This window comes from Phaethon aethereus (assembly GCF_964289735.1).
Source record: "Phaethon aethereus genome assembly, chromosome: 2".
In the NCBI taxonomy this organism is placed as follows: domain Eukaryota; kingdom Metazoa; phylum Chordata; class Aves; order Phaethontiformes; family Phaethontidae; genus Phaethon; species Phaethon aethereus.
The window spans coordinates 135,093,017-135,113,759 of NC_138582.1; the positions used below are offsets into that span (position 1 = coordinate 135,093,017).

The 20,743-nt window shown below is 41.8% G+C and overlaps 1 protein-coding gene across 1 annotated transcript; it reads left to right on the plus strand.

Annotated features, from left to right (window-relative positions):
- Nucleotides 1-6,069: 6,069 nt before the first annotated feature.
- NPVF (neuropeptide VF precursor) lies at nt 6,070-8,437 on the plus strand (the record flags this gene model as incomplete). Its single annotated transcript, XM_081996493.1, has 2 exons — nt 6,070-6,210; nt 8,012-8,437. The coding sequence occupies 2 exons, from the start codon at nt 6,070-6,072 to the stop codon at nt 8,435-8,437; spliced, it is 567 nt and encodes a 188-aa protein (XP_081852619.1).
- Nucleotides 8,438-20,743: the final 12,306 nt, after the last annotated feature.

The following is a 20,743-nucleotide window of genomic DNA, read 5'->3' on the forward strand; positions in this document are numbered from 1 at the left end:
GCATGCATTTGTCCTTTGTTTACTACTACCCTGCTAACAGGAAACCTGATTTAAAACTGAAGGTCTGATTCTGCAAATCAGAGAGGGCTATTTCACAAAAGTTGTTTTTCCTTACCAAGCTATAGTACAGAAAGAAGGGGGCTTTCACAGTAAATTCCCCTATTCTTCTGCAAAATCCCAAAAGCTGATCTAATGCCACATTAATAAAGATAGAAATTATCACTATGCCCACAGTAATTGTACAGATGTTGAGGCTTTATTCCTGTGGTATTTCAGCAGAGTCATTCCTGATTTAGTATTGGTTTCCTAATGAAAAGTAAGTGTGTGCCTGTCAGTCACCCTTGATGGCTTCTAGACTCAAAAGTTAAGTTCAGTTGAATTTGGCAGGGGGAAGTCTTGCTGAAATTCCACTTCATGATAACAGGCATGGCAAGAGAGGATAGACACGCTGCTCACACAGGGACTGTACAGTAAGGTTAATCCTTACTGGACCTCAGAGAATACACACTGTCATTTACTCTTCAATCAAAGTCATGGGAAACCAAGTTTCACTGGTTCCCCTGATCACTGAAATATTTACTGTCAGTACAAGAGGGACACCGGGCCTACATACATATACAATGTCAGGATACTGAGTGCAGTAGAGATATGACTGTCTGCTTAGAGACTGTCGTGGTTTAGCCCCAGCTGGCAACTAAGCACCACGCAGCCGCTCGCTCACTCACTCCCCCTCCCGCAGTGGGACGGGGGAGAGAATTGGGAAAAAACTCGTGGGTTGAGATAAACACGGTTTAATAGGACAGAAAGAGAGAAGGAAACAACAATGATAATACCAACAAAGGAATGTACAAGAACAAGTGAGGCCCAATACAGCAATTGCTCACCACCCAGTGATCGACAGCCCGTCCCCGAGCAGCGATTTCCGCCCCCCGGCCAACTCCAGTTTATGTATTGGGCATGACGTCGGATGGTAGGGAATATCTCTTTGGCCAGTCTGGGTCAGCTGTCCCGGCTGTGTCCCCTCCCAGCTTCCCGTGCATCCCCAGCCTGCTCACTGGCAGCCCAGCACAAGAAGCTGGACTGTCCTTGACTGCTCAGCAACAACCCAAAACATCAGCACATTATCAACAGTTTCTCATCCCAAATCCAAAACACAGTCTCACACTAGCTTCTGTGAAGAAAACCCGCTCTATCCGGGCTGAAACCAGGACACATATATATTCCAGGCAAATACACTTTGGATTGTGCACCAGAACTGAAGCAGAACTCAGCAAAGCCAGCACAACCCAATGCATGCCATAGGAATGGGTGAAAAATGAACAGAATTGTTTGCCAGTGAAAAAATTTATACATTTTTAAATCTTCTTACTTCAAAATGAGCCATAGAATAGGTCATATAACACATAATGGCAAAATTAATATATTATGAATGATTTATCACCAAGGAAATGTGCAGATGCTTATTGGTGACATGAGTCATGTAACATGCAATTTTCACACAATATGTTGTTAATAATGGATAAGGACTTAACAGTATATTCTTATATAAAGAAAGAACAATATTAAAACTTGTTCTTTCACTGGAATCAAATAACTTACTGTGCATTGAGTTGCTTATGAAATTGAGCTACTCTTGCCATTACTACTAATTACATTTTAATGTCAAATTTTTAAAGTAGATATACATCAATTCACTCAGTAACTCATCACAGATCAGATCCACCTTACTGTTGTACCACTAAGCCAAAATAAATGCTTTTTTCTGTGCCTACCTACACTAAATGAAGAGAAAAAAAGAAGGAAGCAGTACCTTGTCCTAGTTTGTAGCATGCACCTGTAGGAAAACTATTAAAATTGGCCCTACCTGTGAGGTTTTTTTCACATGTAGATGGGAGAGCTTGCTCCTATTTAACTAGGGAACTTTCAAAACAGAAGTTCAAGTCCTGAACTTCAAGTCCTATGGTCAAGTCTTCTGAATTGCTTGGCTGATGAGTGATGCAAGATAGCAAGACAAAACAAGTGTGGGACAAGAGGCTAGGAACTCAAAAGTTGTTTTCAACAATACTCAGAGCCCACTCCCCTCCAGATGCCTTTGTGGATCAAGCTGGAGCAATTCAAGAATAGACAGCCCTCTTCCCCAACACTGTTTGTTGCTACCAACAAATGGGTCTTCCTTCCGCAAATGAATAATTTTAATATATCATACCAGAATGCCTCAGCTGCCTCATTTTGAAGTCATCTGGACCAGCTTATGCTGCTACTGAAGATGATCTAAACACGGGAGGATTTGCAGTCCCATTGATGAAGAGTGCTTACATTATCCATTCTGGTACTTGAGCTCTAAGGTCTGACGAGTCCTTCCTCAGGAAAGATAATGAACAATCATTGCAATTGCTTGACTTGAAATTTCCAAAGAGTTCCTGCTGTAGAGCCATCAAAGGCAAATTAATCCATAAGAAAGTACAGGGACGTACAACTCTCTGACTGCCTGGCATGCAAAACACCTGAAAACTTCACTTTATGCTGATTAGAAAATCAACATATGTAGGAAACAAACTGAGTGTCAAGAAAGCCTGATGCAGCTTAGACAACAGCAATACATTTTCCTACTCTGTCTAGGGAAAACAGAATTTGTATTTGTGCCAAACAGTGCAGGAGAGTTTTTGGATCTTGCCACTTCCATTTAATTTAGAAAGCAAATATCTTCACACTTAACTGAAAGACCATTGATCAAGAGAGGTTCATAAAACAGCAACTAGGTAAAAGGAAAGCCCAACGGTAAATGACCACATGTTAGATAGATATTAGTGCATGAATTGCATTCATTATTGTCTTTATTGTTACCATAAAGAAAAGGAACTTGGAAAACCCATCTGTTCCCACAGATAGAAGCACCCTGACATGAGGCCCCAGAGAGTCAGGAAGCCACACTCAGCCCTCAGTGAAAAGAGAGAATCGCTGCCCCTGACCTGCCAGAGCACTAACAGGAGCCCAGGTCCTCTTAGAGGTCTTCTCCATTGGCATCCTCCTTTTATTACCTCTGACTTCCAAAGAATTTGGCCCAGATTTGCAAATACCAAAATTTTGGTATACCCAAAACTTCATTTCCCTGCCAAGAATATTTATTATTTTCAAAAAAAAATGGAAGTCACCTACTCTAAGAAGAGGGCAAATACAAAGGCACTCTGAGGACAGATGATGCTTTCTTATTTCCTACATACATTTGTTTATGTACACACATACAACTACTTTCATGAACCATTATCTTCTCCCTCCCCATCTACCACATCCCACTCTAAAACATCGTGTAGAACAGTCTCAGAGAATTCAAAGGGGAAGCATTGCCCATCGAGACTATGCAGAACTGTGCTTATTCTCATCATACGTCACTTTTTCTAGCAGTTTTCTAAAGGAAGCACCACATCTTTGAACCCAACCTTTTCTGCTGTCAGTCAGGGCCAGAAGGATTACACACAGCAAAGAAACAAAGAGGAAATGAATGTAAATAGTGTGTACAACAACAAGAGAAAGCAGCACACAAAAGCTAGTGATAATTAAAATGCATTCTTTTCTCACAGGGTCTCCTAATTAGGTTGCTAATACTGTTCTCAACTACTTTAACAATTTAATGGTCTCCTGTCACATAAAAAATGAGCAGAATCTTTCACATCCTATCCACCTGGGGAAGTTCACCTGAGAGAAATTCCCTCTTCACTTCCAGCTCTGTCAATGGGATTTCCCTCTCCCCGGGAAGGGAGACACTTCCCCACACACACTATGTCAGGCAGGTTCACCTCAGGTACCAGTAGCAAGCTATCTGGGTAGACACTGCCCACCTCCCCAGCTCTCCCCACATAGCTGTGCTTCCAGATCTTACCTCTACATCTGGCTCCCAGGTCAGCACCCTTATCTGGTTGACCCCTTAGTCTGATCCCCACCGGACGATAGGCTAGCATGGCAAACCAATCCTTCGGTGTCCAAAATTATAGCAGTCCTTATCTCAGGGATGGGATTAATCCTGATCCCTGAATTCATCCTCCATGGTTCAGAGAGCTCATGGAAGAGCACCTCGCTGATGCACCTCTCTGACCCATTTACCTAGAACGAACATGGGGAATGATGGCAAATGGGCTGGCATTGAAGCTGGGCTAAAAAGTATTTCACAGGAATTACCAGGCAAGATCATACACATTGCCTGTCCAGTCCACTGTTTGCCGCTCTCTCACAGCAACGTGCCAGAGGGTTCACCAGAAAGTATGTGAGTCTGGTAGTAGGCATTGTGCAACATCTCCCTAGACCCCTCATGTCATCCTCTCCTCAAGAAGGTTCAAATTCCCTCTAAAATTGCTCACCTTTGTCATCTTCAGGGAGACACCCCCAACACAGTGTCTTCCTACCCTAGATGATCTCCAGTAACTACGGGAGCTGGGGGCGACAGGAACCATGTATCTATGAGAAATGGGGACAAGATGGTCCAAGCTTGGAGAACAGGGGCTTGCTGCTCCTTGTGCTATTGGATAAGGACCAAAGTGTGAGAGAGGGAAAGAAGAATTTGTTATTTCTCCTAAGGACATCATTCATTAGAATTTATTTTCCTTCTTTTTTCACTTAAGTGGCTCTAATAAGCAATTTAGGTGAGAGGTTTAGTGTTTCCTCTTATCTTGGTCAAGTTAGAGTAGCAGTCTTGTCAGAGCAGTTTCCAAGACACAACCTCTGGTTCTCATGAGTCCGAAAGGAGGTTTGAGTATCTTGTTAGCATACAAAGCCACTTAAGGCCTTCAGGATCTCAGTTTCGGAGAACCTAAGGCAGAAATTACTCCATGCATGCCACACAGCTTTAAACCCATAAAACCAGCCAATTCAATTCTAAAATGAGGTTACTTGCAAATCCTTCAACCTCACAGCACAGTAAACACAGTAACGTACTGCCAGCAGATAAACAGTTCATATTATCCATGCTGCCCACAGCATAAAACATGTTCTTTCGGGACAACTTTGCCAATGGTATGATGGGATGGACATTTTACAACCCCAGTGTTGAACTGCAAAATAACTTGTCTGGAGTCCAGTTTTCCAGTGTGAGTATTTACCATGAGCAATAATGAGAAAATCTGATGCAGCTCATTTTAAGTATTAATGTATGTGATCCAGGCAATCATTTCAAGTATTTTGGAGTAATTAATGGAAGAACAACACTTTTATGCTTTCTTTATGGCAGCCTGGCTCACCAGCCTATCTACCAACCAATTCAATGTGCACTTTAAGGGCACATTTAGTGTGCAGCCTGAACACCCTTCTGGGACAGAACACACATGGGCAGTCCAGTGCTTTCACCACATGCAGCAAAGTGGCAGATGCCTTTTTAAAAACAGCTGTTGGAAATTTGGCCTTAAGAATACAGATGTTACATCTAACCTTTGAAATTTTTAAAAACTTAACTGATGGGCAGGGTTTTAAAAGCATGTTCCTAATTCAGTCTGAATGCAAATTAACATGTTCAATTTAGAGCATAGATACTATGTACGTCAACAGATCTCATTGATGCATAACATCTCTTATGACCTGATCAACAACTTCAACAGACAGCACTTGATTTCAATGGGCCAAATGTCCCTAATTGTACGTAACTATAAACAAGCATTATATGGTCCAAAAGCATCATTTAAGCAGAAGAATACATATATGGAGAAAGCTTCCTTTCATAGTCCTTCTGAGGACACTAATACAAAAGAAAGAAACAAGGTGTTTGGAACATTGTGGCTGTTGTAAGTCTGTACTGTTATGGCTCTCAAATTTAGCTAATTAGGACATATTTCACCAGAAGAAAATATTTGTAAAGTCAGTATGTCCCTAACAAGAAGCTATGTTGGTTAAAAACGTTCACAAAAGAAATTCCCAACATTCTTCAAATATATTCATATTACTTCCCTAATTAATATTAAGAATTGAAGCTTTTGAGACTGATGTCATAGGGAACAAAATCTTTTTGTTTTCTGATCATATAAAATGTTGGCAGTTTTCTTTTCTGTACAGATTCTGAGCTCTCTAAGTAAGCTTAATTTGAGAAAAATGAAAGTCATTTCAACCAAGAAGTTTATTCTATTTGCTTTAGCTACAGTGGTCTTTCTAACATCGAATAGCATTTGCCTAGATGAACTGATGAAGTCCAGTCTGCAGAGCAGAGAAAACGATGATGATAAATATTACAAGGTAAGATCTGTATTACTATGACATTATTTAGGGGAACTGTGGGTCAGATCCTGAGCACTTTGAATTTTTTGGCAAAGGCTCTCATAACCTCATTGCACAGTATTCATTATTACAGCACTAGCAGTATGAGAAAAGCTCATTGAAAGAATTTTCAGGAAATTCATTTGCTCAGACACACATACTGTGTAAATCAATTCATGTTTCAGTTTTCTTGCAATACAGCCTTGTGATTAGGTTGAGACTTTTTCTGAAATGTTTCTTTCTTACACAGTGGGGCCTCAATTAACATTCCTGTCGACATTTTATGAACATAACAGATACATTATTAATCCAAAATTAATAAAGAGATGCTTGTAATACCCAAAGAATAATGATAAACAGAAAAAAATTTAAATCTAATATAGTCAATGGTCTTAAAATTCTACTCTGGAAATTGACTATAAAAATATCTTTGCAGGGTTGCACATTTATTATGTCTCAATAGATGCCAAATGAAATTTGCACTGTTCATCTGTATTATTTTTCTTGCCTGCCCTGCAAATACACCCTGGGAAATGAGAGCCAAGCTCTCTTTTTGACCCATCATCATTGGTGTAATAAAGATCCTTCAAACCAAAATACAACTTTAATTATGCTAGTGAAATCCTCTGGTCTTCATCTCATTGTCTTTGATATACTTCAGAAGGAGTGTGCAAGTACAGTCTGAGGGATAGTTTATTTAATGTTTTAATCATGAAGTATGGACTAGAATGGTTCATTCCCCTGCTCTCCCAGTAGCTGCAGAAGCTCCCAAGGAATTCACCAAATAGGGACGAGGAATTGAAATTAGAATTAGTAGCATTTGTGTCTTTAACTGAAATTAAAAAACATGTTTGTACATATTTGCTGTTAAGGCTTGGAAACTTTAATTTTGTCACAAAAATAAGCAATTTTCAACACGCCCAGGGAAGGAACTCCGCTATATAAGAAAGGGTCATGTTGATATAGCTATTTTTCAGGCAACAGCTGCTCTTTACATCATGAGATAGGTAATGTACTAGGCTCCATTCTTCATTGTATACCAGCACAGAAAGTAGATTTTGTGCTGGTTGCACAAAAATTAGGAGCCCAGGAGTTCCTAATGCATCTTGTGTACCAGTGGAGGACTAAAGCAACTTCAAGTTCAGGGCGATCTATATGCTGCAAGGCCAGAACAGGCATGATGTCGACTTGACCCAAATATTTTCCATTCATGTCCCTGGCTTTCCATTCATTAGCCCGGCAGGATATTGGGTCAAAAGCATCTATCCAATGCTTAGGAAGAAATGAGCTACACCTCCAGGTAGCTTGACCCATCCTCCTGTTCATCCAGACCAGATGAGTAAGAGGCTGGGTCTGTGTCAAGTCACTAAATATGGTCAGCATCTTCCCCTCCAGACACCTTCACTTGGCGACATTAGCAAATGTGGACCCAACAATGAGTCCTGTCCACACTTAACTGACAACACAGGTACTGACACCTATGCCCAGAAATATTTCCGACTGACACCATTTGAACAGTTGTGGGTACTGATATGGAGATGTGCTCTTGTGGTCAGTGTACTGAAAAGGTAAGCAGAACAATGTCTGCATATGAAGTAGTCCATATGAAGTAGCTCACATTACAGTAGAGTTTAGCAAATACAGCTAAAAAGCTTTAGATATCCAAAAAAGAGTGTTACCCAGCAGCTTTCTAAGGAGATATGAGATACTTGTGTGATTGGTAGCTGAAGTAATGCCCTATAAAATGATAGTATCCTTTTTTAAAATTATTTTTCTTTAGATTAAAGATAATATCTTGGAAGAAAAGCAGAGGAGTCTCAATTTTGAAGAAACGAAAGACTGGGGATCAAAAAATAGCATTAAAATGAACTCTCCTACAGTAAGCAAGTTGCCAAATTCAGTTGCTAATTTACCTCTTAGGTTTGGAAGAACTTATCCAGAAGAAAGAAGCATTAAACCAATTGCTAATTTGCCTCTGAGATTTGGGAGAGCTTTTGGAGACACCATACCTAGGCATGCTCCAAAGGTATCACACAGGCTTGGGAGATCTCCACTTGTTAAAAGTTCCAGTCAATCACTTCTAAATTTGCCACAGAGATTTGGGAGATCACTGCCTGTCAATCTGTCTCAAGATGTTCAGGAATCTCAACCAGGTAATACTACACAAGTGTTCAAGCCATATATTAAAATGCATATTAAATCATAAGTTAGCGATGATCAAATACAACCAGGATTCCTCAAGGGATATTCCCCAAGCATTTCAATATGAGTCCAATCTGCCAAAAGAGATTTTCAGTTCATCAAATCAAAAAGTCTCATCACAAGAACCAGCAGAGAATCTCTTTATGAAATCTTTTCTAATGAGAAGATGCTAAATAGCAAAAGCTGAAAATGTTCATATGACAAGATTAGGTTTGACAACTCTTTTTTAGATCAGGTTTCATTTTGAAAAGTTTAAAGCTTTGGTGAAAAAGGTTCAGCATCATTAAAATACTCCATTTCAGCACTATAAAATGACCAAACAAAACTACCTAAAAATTACTCTTCCATTTTCTAAATTTATGCAAGTTAGAGTTAAAAAAAGACAAAACTCCAAGCTGAATTGAGCATTTTGAAAATGCTGGGGTTTTTTCTCATCTGAATCTATTTTTTTTCAGATAGTCTTACTGAGACAATGTTTGAGATTTTGATTTTTTATTCCAAGTTAAGATCAAAATTTTTTTTGACATGTCAGAAATTTTTTCAGGATAGGAAAATATTTCCTGCCTATTACTAAGAATAATTTAAACCATCTCTTCAATAACAGTCCTTCTTATCATATCTGCTACTTTATCTGAACTGTCCATTTGTCTTGGAACCAAGTTTCAGTTGGCTACCCCTGAACTGCATCTGACACATATGTAAAGTAGAAGTTCAGGCCAGGAAAGATAATGGATGTATCAGAAGCCAAGATTCTTTCTTATTTAATTTGATTATTTTCATTCCTTTCACCCTGTCATCTGATTATAACAGATTTTGTTTTATTTGTCTGATGTTTTTAGGGATATGAATTCTAACAGTTACGTTAATACTGGAATGAAATCATGAAGACAGAAAATAAGAAGTTGGAAAAGCTGCAATGCATTTTCAGTACTAAAGGTCATGAAAAAGAAACACACTGAGAACTGAAATGCAAACCTGTCTTCATGTTATGAATAATATATTTATTCTGTATAAACCCTTGATGTATAAGGCAATGATAATTGTAGTGATTGTTGTAGTAGTTTACTTCAGTGGCAGTGTAGTATAAATTCTATTTACTTCTGTGTGACTTATGTCCTGTCAGTTGAAAAACCCAATTTCAGAACAATGGCTGTAATTGAAAGCAGTTTAAGCAAAATTAAAAGCAGCATAGTATGAATAAAGAAGCATGGTACAAATAAAAAGAAGCCTACAATGTGAATAACAAACAGAAGCAGCATCAAAACCACCGGTACCTTTTGTGTCATATGCAGTTAAATAAAATAAAGTAAAATGTAGAGAAAGCACTTTTCCTGTTGTTTATGAGTCATGTTAGACATAAATCTGAAAGGCAACTTGTCGAGAATTTGCCACAAATAAAACCTAGCTTCTTGGATCCCCACAGAGGAATAACATGTAACCAAAGTCACACTGTAATGTAATTATCTTGGGTTTTATATATGAGATAATGCCCTCCCTAATGTCCTACAAGATCTGCCCAGTGGGTGTCCCAGTTTCTCCGTTAATGTGAATGACATTACAGATACTAGAAACACATGCAGAAGGGGCTACTCCATTATAAGCCCCTATTTCCATTTCATATTTCTTATGAAACCCATTCACTTCTAAGTGGAATATTGGGTATTTAGGCTTCCTCCAAAACTGAGTTTTCAGCCAGCTTTAAAGAGAACCTGGATTGGCACCTGTTACAAGGAAGCCAAATCTCGTGGACTACAGGATCTAAGGGATTCTTTCTTCTGGCCCTCAGATGCTGTATTACCTTGACACCAGGTCTGGCCAATGGTGGGGCTAGGCACCCCCCAAAAAACACACCACACGTACATACACACACTATACAGCCGCAGCTGACTACCAACAGACAAGAGAGCAACACCTTTGTAGTCTCCACATACACATCAACAAGACTCACACAAACATACAAATGGTCTGATCCTCTTCTCATTCACAGGCTAACCAGACTGCAAGCTTTCTAGCCGATCTCCCCCCCAAGCACATGCAAACAGGTCTCTCCTGTAGCTGTTCCAGACCAGTGGTCTCTCCAGCAGTGGGCGCTCAGAGCCATTGTCCCTCCACTGTCCCAACCTATGCTCTCTGGTAGCCGACTCCCATACCTTTTCTCCACCTCACCAGTTAGTCCAGCTTTAAATTCACATTAGAATCACATACACAGATGGGTATCTTCAGCAGCAGCTGTTAGGTGCCCAGTCAGTTCAAAAGCTGGTATCCAGACTATCAGTCTCTCCAGTTGCTAGCCCTCAGACCTGCAGGTCCCTTAGACCCTCAGTCTCTATCTCCAGTTGCTGGCACTCAGACCACACACTCTACTTGCCAGCTCTCCTGGCTTGAAATTTGCTAGCAGATCATACACACATATGCACTCAGAATGGAAAGCACACTCACATATGAAAACATTCAATTGTTGACTTTTAAAAAGAAGGTAAGACACACTGTGATCACAGAATCACAGAATCATTAAGATTGGAAAAGACCTTTAAGATCATCAAGTCCAACCATCAACCCAACACCACCATGCCCGCTAAACCATGTCCCGAAGTGCAACGTCCACACGTTTTTTGAACACTTCCACTGATGGTGACTCCACCACCTCCCTGGGCAGCCTGTTCCAATGCTTGACCATTCTCTCCATAAAGAAATTTTTCCTAATATCCAATCTAAACCTCCCCCGGTGCAACTTGAGGCCATTTCCTCTCGTCCTATCACTAGTTACTTGGGAGAAGAGACCAACACCCACCCTTGCCACAACCCACTTTCAGGTAGTTGTAGAGAGCAATAAGGTCTCCCCTCAGCCTCCTCTTCTCCAGACTGAACAACCCCAGATCCCTCAGCTGCTCCTCAGAAGACTTGTACTGAACACAGTATTCGAGGTGTGGCCTTGCCAGTGACAAGTACAGGGGTACAATCACTTCACTGCTCCTGCTGGCCACACTATTTCTGATACAGGCCAGGATGCTGTTGGCCTTCTTGGCCACCTGGGCACACTGGCGGCTCATATTCAGCCGGCTATCAACCCCAGGTCCTTTTCTGCTGGGCAGCTCTCCAGCCACTCCTCCCCAAGCCTGTAGCATTGCATGGGGTTGTTGTGACTGAAGTGCAGGACATGGCACTTGGCCTTATTAAATCTCGTACAGTTCACCTCAGCCCATCAATCCAGCCTGTCCAGATCCCTCTGCAGAACCTTCCTGCCCTCGAGCAGATCAACACTCCCACCCAACTTGGCGTCATCTGCAAACTTACTGAGGGAGCACTCGATCCCCTCATTCAGGTCATCAATAAAGATATTGAACAAGACCGGACCCAGAACCGAGCCCTGGGGAACACCGCTTGTGACCGGCCGCCAACTGGATTTAACGCCATTCACAACTCTCTGAGCGCGGCCACCCAGCCAGTTTTTTACCCAGCGAAGAGTAAACCTGTCTAAGCCACGAGTCGCCAGTTTCTCCAGGAGAATGCTGTGGGGGACGCTGTCAAAGGCTTTACTAAAGTCCAGGTAGACAACACCCACAGCCTTTCCCTCATCCACTACGTGGGTCACCTGGTCATAGAAGGAGATCAGGTTGGTCAAGCAGGACCTGCCTTTCATGAACCCATGCTGGCTGGGCCTGATCCCTTGGTAGTCCTGCACGTGCCCTGTGAGCACCCTCAAGATGAACCGCTCCATAATCTTCCCTGGTACGGAGGTCAGGCTGACAGGCCTGTAGTTCCCAGGATCCTCCTTCTGGCCTTTCTTGTAGCTGGGCGTCACATTGGCAAGCCTCCAGTCTTCTGGGACCTCCCCTGTTAACCAGGACTGCTGATAAATGATGGGAGAGTGGCCTGGCAAGCTCCTCCGCCAGCTCCCTGGGTACTCTTGGGTGGATCCCATCAGGCCCCATAGACTTGTGGGTGTCCAGGTGGCTTAGCAGGTCCTTAACTGTTTCCTGCTGGATTATGGAGGGGTTATTGTGCTCTCCATCCCTGTCTTCCAGCTCAGGGGGCTGAATACCCTGTGGATACCTGGACTGCCTATTAAAGACTGAGGCAAAGATGGCATTAGTACCTCAGCCTTTTCCTCATCCTTGGCGACAATGTTCCCCACCATATCCAGTAAAGCAATGGAGATTCTCCTTGCCTCTCTTTTTGTTGTTAATACATTTGTAAAAGCGTTTTTTGTTATCCTTTACGACCATGGGCAGATTGAGTTCTAGCTGTGCTTTTGCCTTTCTAATTTTGTCTCTGCTTGACCTAACAAGATCCTTGTACTCTTCTTGAGTTGCCTGCCCCTTCTTCCAAAGGTGATAAACTCTCCTCTTTTCCCTGCGTCCCAGCAAAAGCTCCCTGTTCAGCCAGGCTGGTCGTCTTCCCTGCCATCTCGTCTTATGGCACATGGGGACCGCCTGCTCCTGTGCCTTTAAGGTTTCCTTCCTGAAGACTGTCCTGGACCCTTTTGCCCTTCATCACGGTCTCCCAAGGGACTCTCTCAACCGGTGACCTGAACAGGCTGAACAGACCTGAAGTCTGCCCTCCGGAAGTCCATGGCAGCAGTTTTGCTGACCCGCCTCCTTACTTCACTCAGAATTGAGAATTCTATCATGTCATGGTCGCTAAGCCCAAGACGGCCTCCAACCACCACATCTCCCACCAGTCCTTCTCTGTTTGTAAGCAGCAGGTCAAGCAGGGCACCTCCCCTACCAGGCTCACTTACCAGCTGTGTCAGGAAGTTATCTTCCACACGCTCCAGGAACCTCCTAGACTGTTTCGTCTCTGCTGTGTTATACTTCCAGCAGATGTCTGGTAACTTGAAGTCCCCTCCAAGAACAAGAGCGAGCGATTGCGAGACTTCTGCCAGTCACTTACAGAATGTTTCATCTGCTTCTTCATCCTGGTTAGGTGGTCTATAACAGACTCACAGCAGGATATCTGCCTCCTTGGCCTTTCCCCTCATCCTTGCCCATAAGCACTCAGATGATCAGGCACAGGGCATAGCCTGACAAAATATACTGACAGCAGCTTGACTGCATGCAGCCAACCTCTTTTATCCCCCCTCTTCATTTTCCCATACTTGTTCTTCTGCCATCTATCTTGATCCCTCCCTTTGACTGTCTTTGGCTCTCCCCTAAGCATCCCAAAATATATTTAGCACTTTCTCATATCCCTTAAAACATCCCATAATAAATTTTATGTGATCTTACAAGCCTTCTCAAATATCCCACTGTAAGTTTTCTGTTTCCCATGAGATCCATGATAACCAATTACAGAGCTCTGGCTGACTCTCCTCAAGGCATTGAGTGGTTCCTTTAACGTCCCATCAATCAGTGATCTAAGAGTTCTGCTCTTTGTTACTGTCTTGTTATCTCCTCTTTCTCTGGGTTTGGGTATCTGAGAGTTTAATTTATTATTTCTTCTGTCTCTTGTCTTAATCTTTCATGCTGATTAACCAGTAACCAGATATCCTTACATTCCACATATCTTTAGAGAAGCCTGGAAAAAGCCCTGATCAAACTGACCCTTTTTATTAGATAAATTCATAGTTGGGACAGAGCCTGAGTTGCTATTCCTCTACAAAGTTAATGTAGCTACTTGAAACACAACACTATTCAACCTGTGGCTGGTGAATTTAATTCAATCCAAAGTACTGAGACCACAGTCCTGAGAATACCTAGTCTCTCTACTCGATCAGACTTGAAATATCAAAGAGACAGGGACATCTAAACAGATTATAAACAAAGAGATTGTACCTTTTGAAAGTAACTGTCCCAAACCAATCTTTGTGCTTCTCTCCGAGTCTCAGAAAACACTTTACCTAACAATTGCTGGTGAAACACCAGTTTTACAGCATAACACTTGGGTACTGCAGCCAAGTCCATGCTGAAGGACACTGGTCAACAAATTGTCTGTGTGGGGGAAAGTCCAAGACCCAGCATATAGAGTAGAAGTCTTGCCATTGCCTGCCAGCAGAACAGGATATTTTTCTTTCTGTGGGACTTTTTTAGTGATTTACAGTCAAATGAACAGCAGAAGGATATGCCCTGAACTTTGAGTTGTGTTCTGGTCCTGCAAACCTCACTGCACATCATACGAACCAAGACAAACAAGAATTGTGAGAATCCCTGCGCAGCAATAGGAGCTGCTTTTTTTAAGGCACAAATCACTTAGCAACCAGGAAAGGGTACACATCAATTGGCATTAATGATGGCTGCTATGGGAGGAAAGCAGAAGCTCAAACATTGGCCCAGCAGCAAGTACAATTAGGTTGCCCTCTTATTGCAAGCTCCACAGCAAGGATACAGGAGATGCCTGCTGATTTATTTTCCCTCAGCAGAGGAAGAGCTAGGTGAAAAGTACATAAAGGAGGAATTATGCTATGCTGTGCGAAATTTCTGTTTGGTTTGAGAGCATGTGAGCCAAGAAAACAATCACTGGATAGTGCAACGGGAAGAGAAGGGGCACAACAGGCAACATACATTTCTATAGCTATTACTCACCAGATGATTTATTATCAATATTCAGATATTATTCATGAATTGGGAAAAAGCAGGGAAAGGACTCAAGTAAATCAAGTGACAGACTATCGAGGCTTACCAGCATGAATTCTAGTAGGGTTCAGGAGCTCCCAGCCTCCCCTGCCATATACATAATATTAATGTCTGTTATTAAAACCTCCATGCAAAAACACCACCAGGCTTATTTTAGATTCTGATTTAAGCTTATAGAGAGGACAGCTGACAATCTGCTGATTAATTTAAAAGTCCAAGGGCTCATCATGTTGTTGATTTAAACATTGTTTGGACAGATTTAATGGAATGTAAAGACACACTGTTGTTTTACCCTCAGAAGGAGCCAAAGACTTGGGCATCTGGCATTTGAAATCTTTCAGTTTTAGATTCAGTTAGACTGCTTTTGCAACTGCCTTTTGTATTTTTTTCAAATAGCCTTCGTCATCACAGACCAGTAGAATTTTCCAAACACTAAAAAAGAAATTTTAAAAACTGCCTTCGCTTGTAGAATACTCATTAACAGGAATTGGAAATGTTTTCATTACTGACACCCACTGAAGTACATCTAGCACAGATGCATGGACACCCATAGATAGCCAATTCGCACTTGTACTGCTATCTTGACGACACAGGGTGTAGAAGGGCCTCAGCTAGTGCCACTCAGATCTTTTGTGGCACAGAATGTGGATGAGAAAAACCTGTGCTATTAGGAAGGGAAAAAGAGGCTTAAGATAACTTTAGGTAGTTTTATCTCCAAGAACAATGAACTATGTACAATAATTTTTTTCTTCTTTTCATACCTATGCATGTGGATGTTATGAAGTGATTAGCCAGAAGTTTGGTCCTATGGCCTTACCTGGAACCACAGCCAATTAAAATTTTGGTGAAAACCAGCAAAAACTGTATTTCTCTTACAGATGTCATCCCAATTATCCACTTACGAGTCCTAGAGTTAACTGGTGGAAGAAATAGTCTAGATAGACTTTCAGAAAACTCATATATTTGTAGGCTACTGTTGTACTTGCATTATAAGAAAAGTACATGGTTTCAATAGTTTTCTAAAAACAGAAGGTATTAAATGCTATTCAAGTTCATTCCAACCCTTTATAATCATCCTCCAATGTGCTGATAGTGCATAAAGTAAAAGGAAAACCCAAAGGTTGTCTCTATTGTTTGCAAGTTTTAAAAAAGGAGGCAGGTGATTAAGACAGACATAGGTCAGAAAAACGTTGCACAGAAAAATTCATTTTGCTACATCCCAGATTTTCAGAGGTACCCAAGTACTGCTTTGTCTCACACAGTAGCACCTCAGCAGATAATTACGTCTTTTAAGGCCCTGCTTTCAACATGAGGTTGGACCAGATGATCTCCACAGGACCCTTCCAACCCAGACTTTTTTGTGACTCTGATTCTTCAAGCTTTGGAGATGTAAAGCTAAGACAAAACTGTTACTTCACAAAGGAATCTTTATTTCTATTTCCTTACATACCTTTACAACTTTGACCCCAAGTTCTTCACCAAGTGTAGGTCACTTGCCACAGCAGAAGGCTTCCTATTCAATAGCAGTAATGGTGCAGGTAGGTAGGAGCCTTTAACTGTTCCCATTTTCTGGAACTTGCTGACCACTTACCTCTTTCCCTCTGTTTTGTCATATTTAGGACACTTCCGGTTTTGAAGCTTTTGTGCTTTTGCACTTACTGTATTTATGTCACCTCTGATGCTCATAAAAATTGACTTCTACCACACTTATCAATTACCATGTTCATCGTCCTTAGTATGACATCCAGCTACTTTGTCTCTTGCAACACATTGAAAATTATAGGCACAAGCCAGAAAACAAACAGAAGTCAGTTTATGGTTCAACAGAGTTGAAAGCAGAATTCATGCAATTCATATGGACCCAGAGGGTTGATCTTACATATACAGCTAAAGGCAGCCAATAACCAAATAAGGAATTCACATTCTACCTGTTGCAAAACATTTATTCTTCTTTCTCCTCACGTATATTTGATACATTAGCCATAATGAAAGAAATGGTTAAATATTAGAAACAGGAGCTGCAGACCATAGCACAATGCAATACCTATATGGTAGGGCACATTAAGTCATTGTATCTGACTTTGCAAATACCACATTTGTGCATACACTGGTAACAAGTGATAGATGAGCAGTGGTTCAAAAACAGAGGCAACTATTAGGCATATCCTAACTCAAAACTCTACTTGAATTTTGACCCTCAGTTCCTAAAGTCACCCTGCCTCATGTCAGAGAACATATTAAATTACTTTGCATCACTGAGATTCAAAGTATACAATTGGTCATCTTATACCTCTGAGATTTTTTTTCAGTTGAAAACAAATAGATTTGCAATTTGTGAAGATGCTGAACAGAGCGTGGTGGGTTGACCCTGGCTAGAGGCCAGGTGCCCACCAAAGCCAATCTATCACTCCCCTCCCCAGCAGGAGAGGGGAGAGAAAATATAACGAAAGGCTTGTGGGTCGAGATAAGGACAGGGAGATCACTTGGCAATTACCATCATGGGCAAAACAGACTTGACTTGGGGAAATTAATTTATTACCAATCAAATCAGAGTAGGGTAATGAGAACTAAAACCAAATCATAAACACATCTTCCCCCCACCTCTCCCTTCTTCCCAGGCTCAACTTCACTCCCAAATTCTCAACTTCACTCCTGAATTCTCTCCCTCCTCCCCCGAGTGGCACAGGGGGGTGGAGATTAGGAGTTGTGGCCAGTTCATCACATGTTGTTTCTGCCACTCCTTCCTCCTCAGGGGGAGGACTCCTCACACTCTTTCCCTGCTCCAGTGTGGGGTCCCTCCCACGGGAGACAGTCCTCTACAAACTTCTCCAGTGTGAGTCCTTCCCACAGGCTGCAGTTCTTCATGAACTGCTCCAGCCTGGGTCCCTTCCATGGAGTACAGTCCTTCAGGAACAGACTGCTCCAGTGTGGGTCCCCCCAGGGGGTCACAAGTCCTGCCAGCAAATTTGCTCCAGCCTGGGCTTCTCTCTCTGCAGGGCCACAGGTCCTGCCAGAAGCCTGCTCCAGTGTGAGCTTCCCACGGAGTTACAGCCTCCTTCAGGCATCCACCTGCTCCAGTGTGGGGTCCTGCACAGGCTGCAGGTAGAGATCTGCGCCGGTGTGGAGCTCTATGGGCTGCAGGGGCACAGCCGGCCTCACCACGGTCTTCCCCATGGGCTGCAAGGGAATCTCTGCTCCAGCACCTGGAGCACCTCCTCCCCCTCCTTCACTGGCCTTGGTGTCTGCAGAGCTGTTCCTCTCACATATTCTCACTCCTCTTTTCAGATGCAGTAATGCAGGTTTTTTTTACCCCCTTCTTAACTCTGTTATGCCAGAGGCACTGCCACTGTCACTGATAGGCTTGGCCTTGGCCAGTGGCAGGTCCATCTTGGAGCCATCTGGTATTGGCTCCATCAGACATAGGGGAAGCTTCTAGCAGCTTCTCACAGAAGCCACCCCTGTAGCTCCCCTACTACCAAAACCTTGCCATGCAAAGCCCATCCACAGAGCCTGTAAGATCTGATGAGCTCCATGTGCTGCTCATTCTCAGCAAGGTTTAGCTGTCTCATTTGCATGAATTAATGAAGGAGAACAGAGAGGAACTTTTTAAAATCAGCTGCCTCTCTTAGCTGCTCAACTCGGTGGGTATATAAAATACATCTGCATCTTGGGGTAAGAAAAGTGTTTAAAATTAACTATATTATCTGACCAATATGGAGAATTTTATTTGTAAAAGAATGGAGATGAAGTTTCTCTGAATCCTGCTGTTGAAGAGAGGGGCTCAAGGAAAAAATAAAAGCCTGTGTTGGATGCTGAGTTTGTCTTTGAGTGTGGTTACCTTTTTGACTAAGTACCTACCTGCCCTTAGCGACCGTCATCTATTCTGAGAGCTGCAAGTTTGTCTCTCCCTGGAGAGACTTTTCAAATGAAATGGTACAGCCTAATTCAGCAGCTGATTTCATTTGGCGGCTATGAAGGAAAAGTCAGAAGTTTAATTTAGATGCTTGCAAAGAAATTAAATACTAGTGAAGGTACACCAGGGTACCTACAGTGTAGTTATACTGGGATCACACATGGCTTATGAAGTCTTGAAATAAGGAAGTGTGAACGCAGATGATTCTAAATTGCTCTTGAATTAGAAGTGTCAGTCTTGTGTAGAAAAAGCAGGGGAGCGGTAAAGAGCAGACAGTTGTCAAAAGGTACTTCCCATGCTGGCTCAGCATACCACCGTATGCTTCTTGAAGTTCCATATTTCAAGACATTTCCTAACAAATGTTTTCTTGCATGCATTTATACTGCATATGAATTTATGAATCCCCAAGGGCAGCCTGGAAGATTGCAGAGCCCACCCCCATCTCAAATTTATAACTAGTGATAAATTCTTTCTGGGTCTTATTTCCCTCTTGTGCTAACTGCAGATGGTGCACAGTTTGGCACTGGCACAGCAGCAGCGCAGGCTGTGCCTGTGCAGTGGTGATTTTCCTAGTTACCCCAGAAATCACAGAGATGAAGATAGGGTAAGTTGGGCTGACTGTGAAAAAGGGCACGTAGGAGAAAGTTTGCAGGTAATTATAAAGTAATGGCTTTTTTCCCCCGTTTTCCAACATGTAACAGCAAAATATTCTCATCTTGTTAGTATTATCTTGAAAGTGAGTAACATATTCTTGTTTTGTATAATACTGTTTTCTTGAGTCACTCTTTCTTTATATGCTCTCACATGTCTGCTACAAAATTTCTTGTTTAGATCCTCACCAGCTAACAAGCACTAGAGACGCCACTGTGCATGCATGTATACCTATTCCACCTCTGTATACTTGATTGTCAGAAAAGGCGATAAGCAGCAGCAGCTCACTGTGGCCTTAACTGAAACCATACAACCCTCTATAAGCTAGTATTTGATAGCATTATTCATACAAGGGATACATGATAACCCTTAAATTATATAGGATCTTTATAAACTAAAAATTGTCATTGTGATCTGATCCTGCCTTCAGTCTGGGATAAATCTAAAACAACGTCACTGGAATCAATGTATTTATTAACTGATTGATGTGACATGGAAACTGAGTGCAATTTAACTTACAAATAACTTAAAGAATCACTGGGCATGAAGAAGCTGCCACGTGCAATTATGCAACATTTTTCATGTGAACAAGCCAAAGTGGGGCACAGGACCTTAAACTAAAATTACCTTTGTGGCTAGAGAAGAAATGATCCTTACTTGTTTCTTCCAGCATGGAAGTCACATCTTCATATTCTGGGTTATGAGGTAAAACTAAGAAAATTGTATGTAATTAACTTGACAATCTACATAGTCAACTTCTGTACTCAAATGAAAGATATACATAAATATATTGCATACAGAAAAAACTGTCTCGGAGATACAAAATTTTATATTTGTTCTCCAAAGTAAAAGCAAGACGTTTGGGATTATCGAAATGCAATGCAAGTCGTTGAAACGCCCGTCGTTGCAAAACTGAAAAACCGGCCTGTGGCCACGAGAGGGCAGAAAGAACATTCCTTGAAAAGCTTGATTTTCTTCCCTTAGAGAACCTGAGCTGTAAATTGCCGTAAGAGGCTGCTGGAGAAGTTAGGAAAATGCAAACTACACAATTAGCTTTACAAAAACTACTTCATGAACCTTCAACGTTAACAAAGTCTGGTCATACTCAACTTTCCATTTTTAAACAACTATTCCTAGAACAAGTAAATTAAAAAAAAAAAATCACAATGGCATT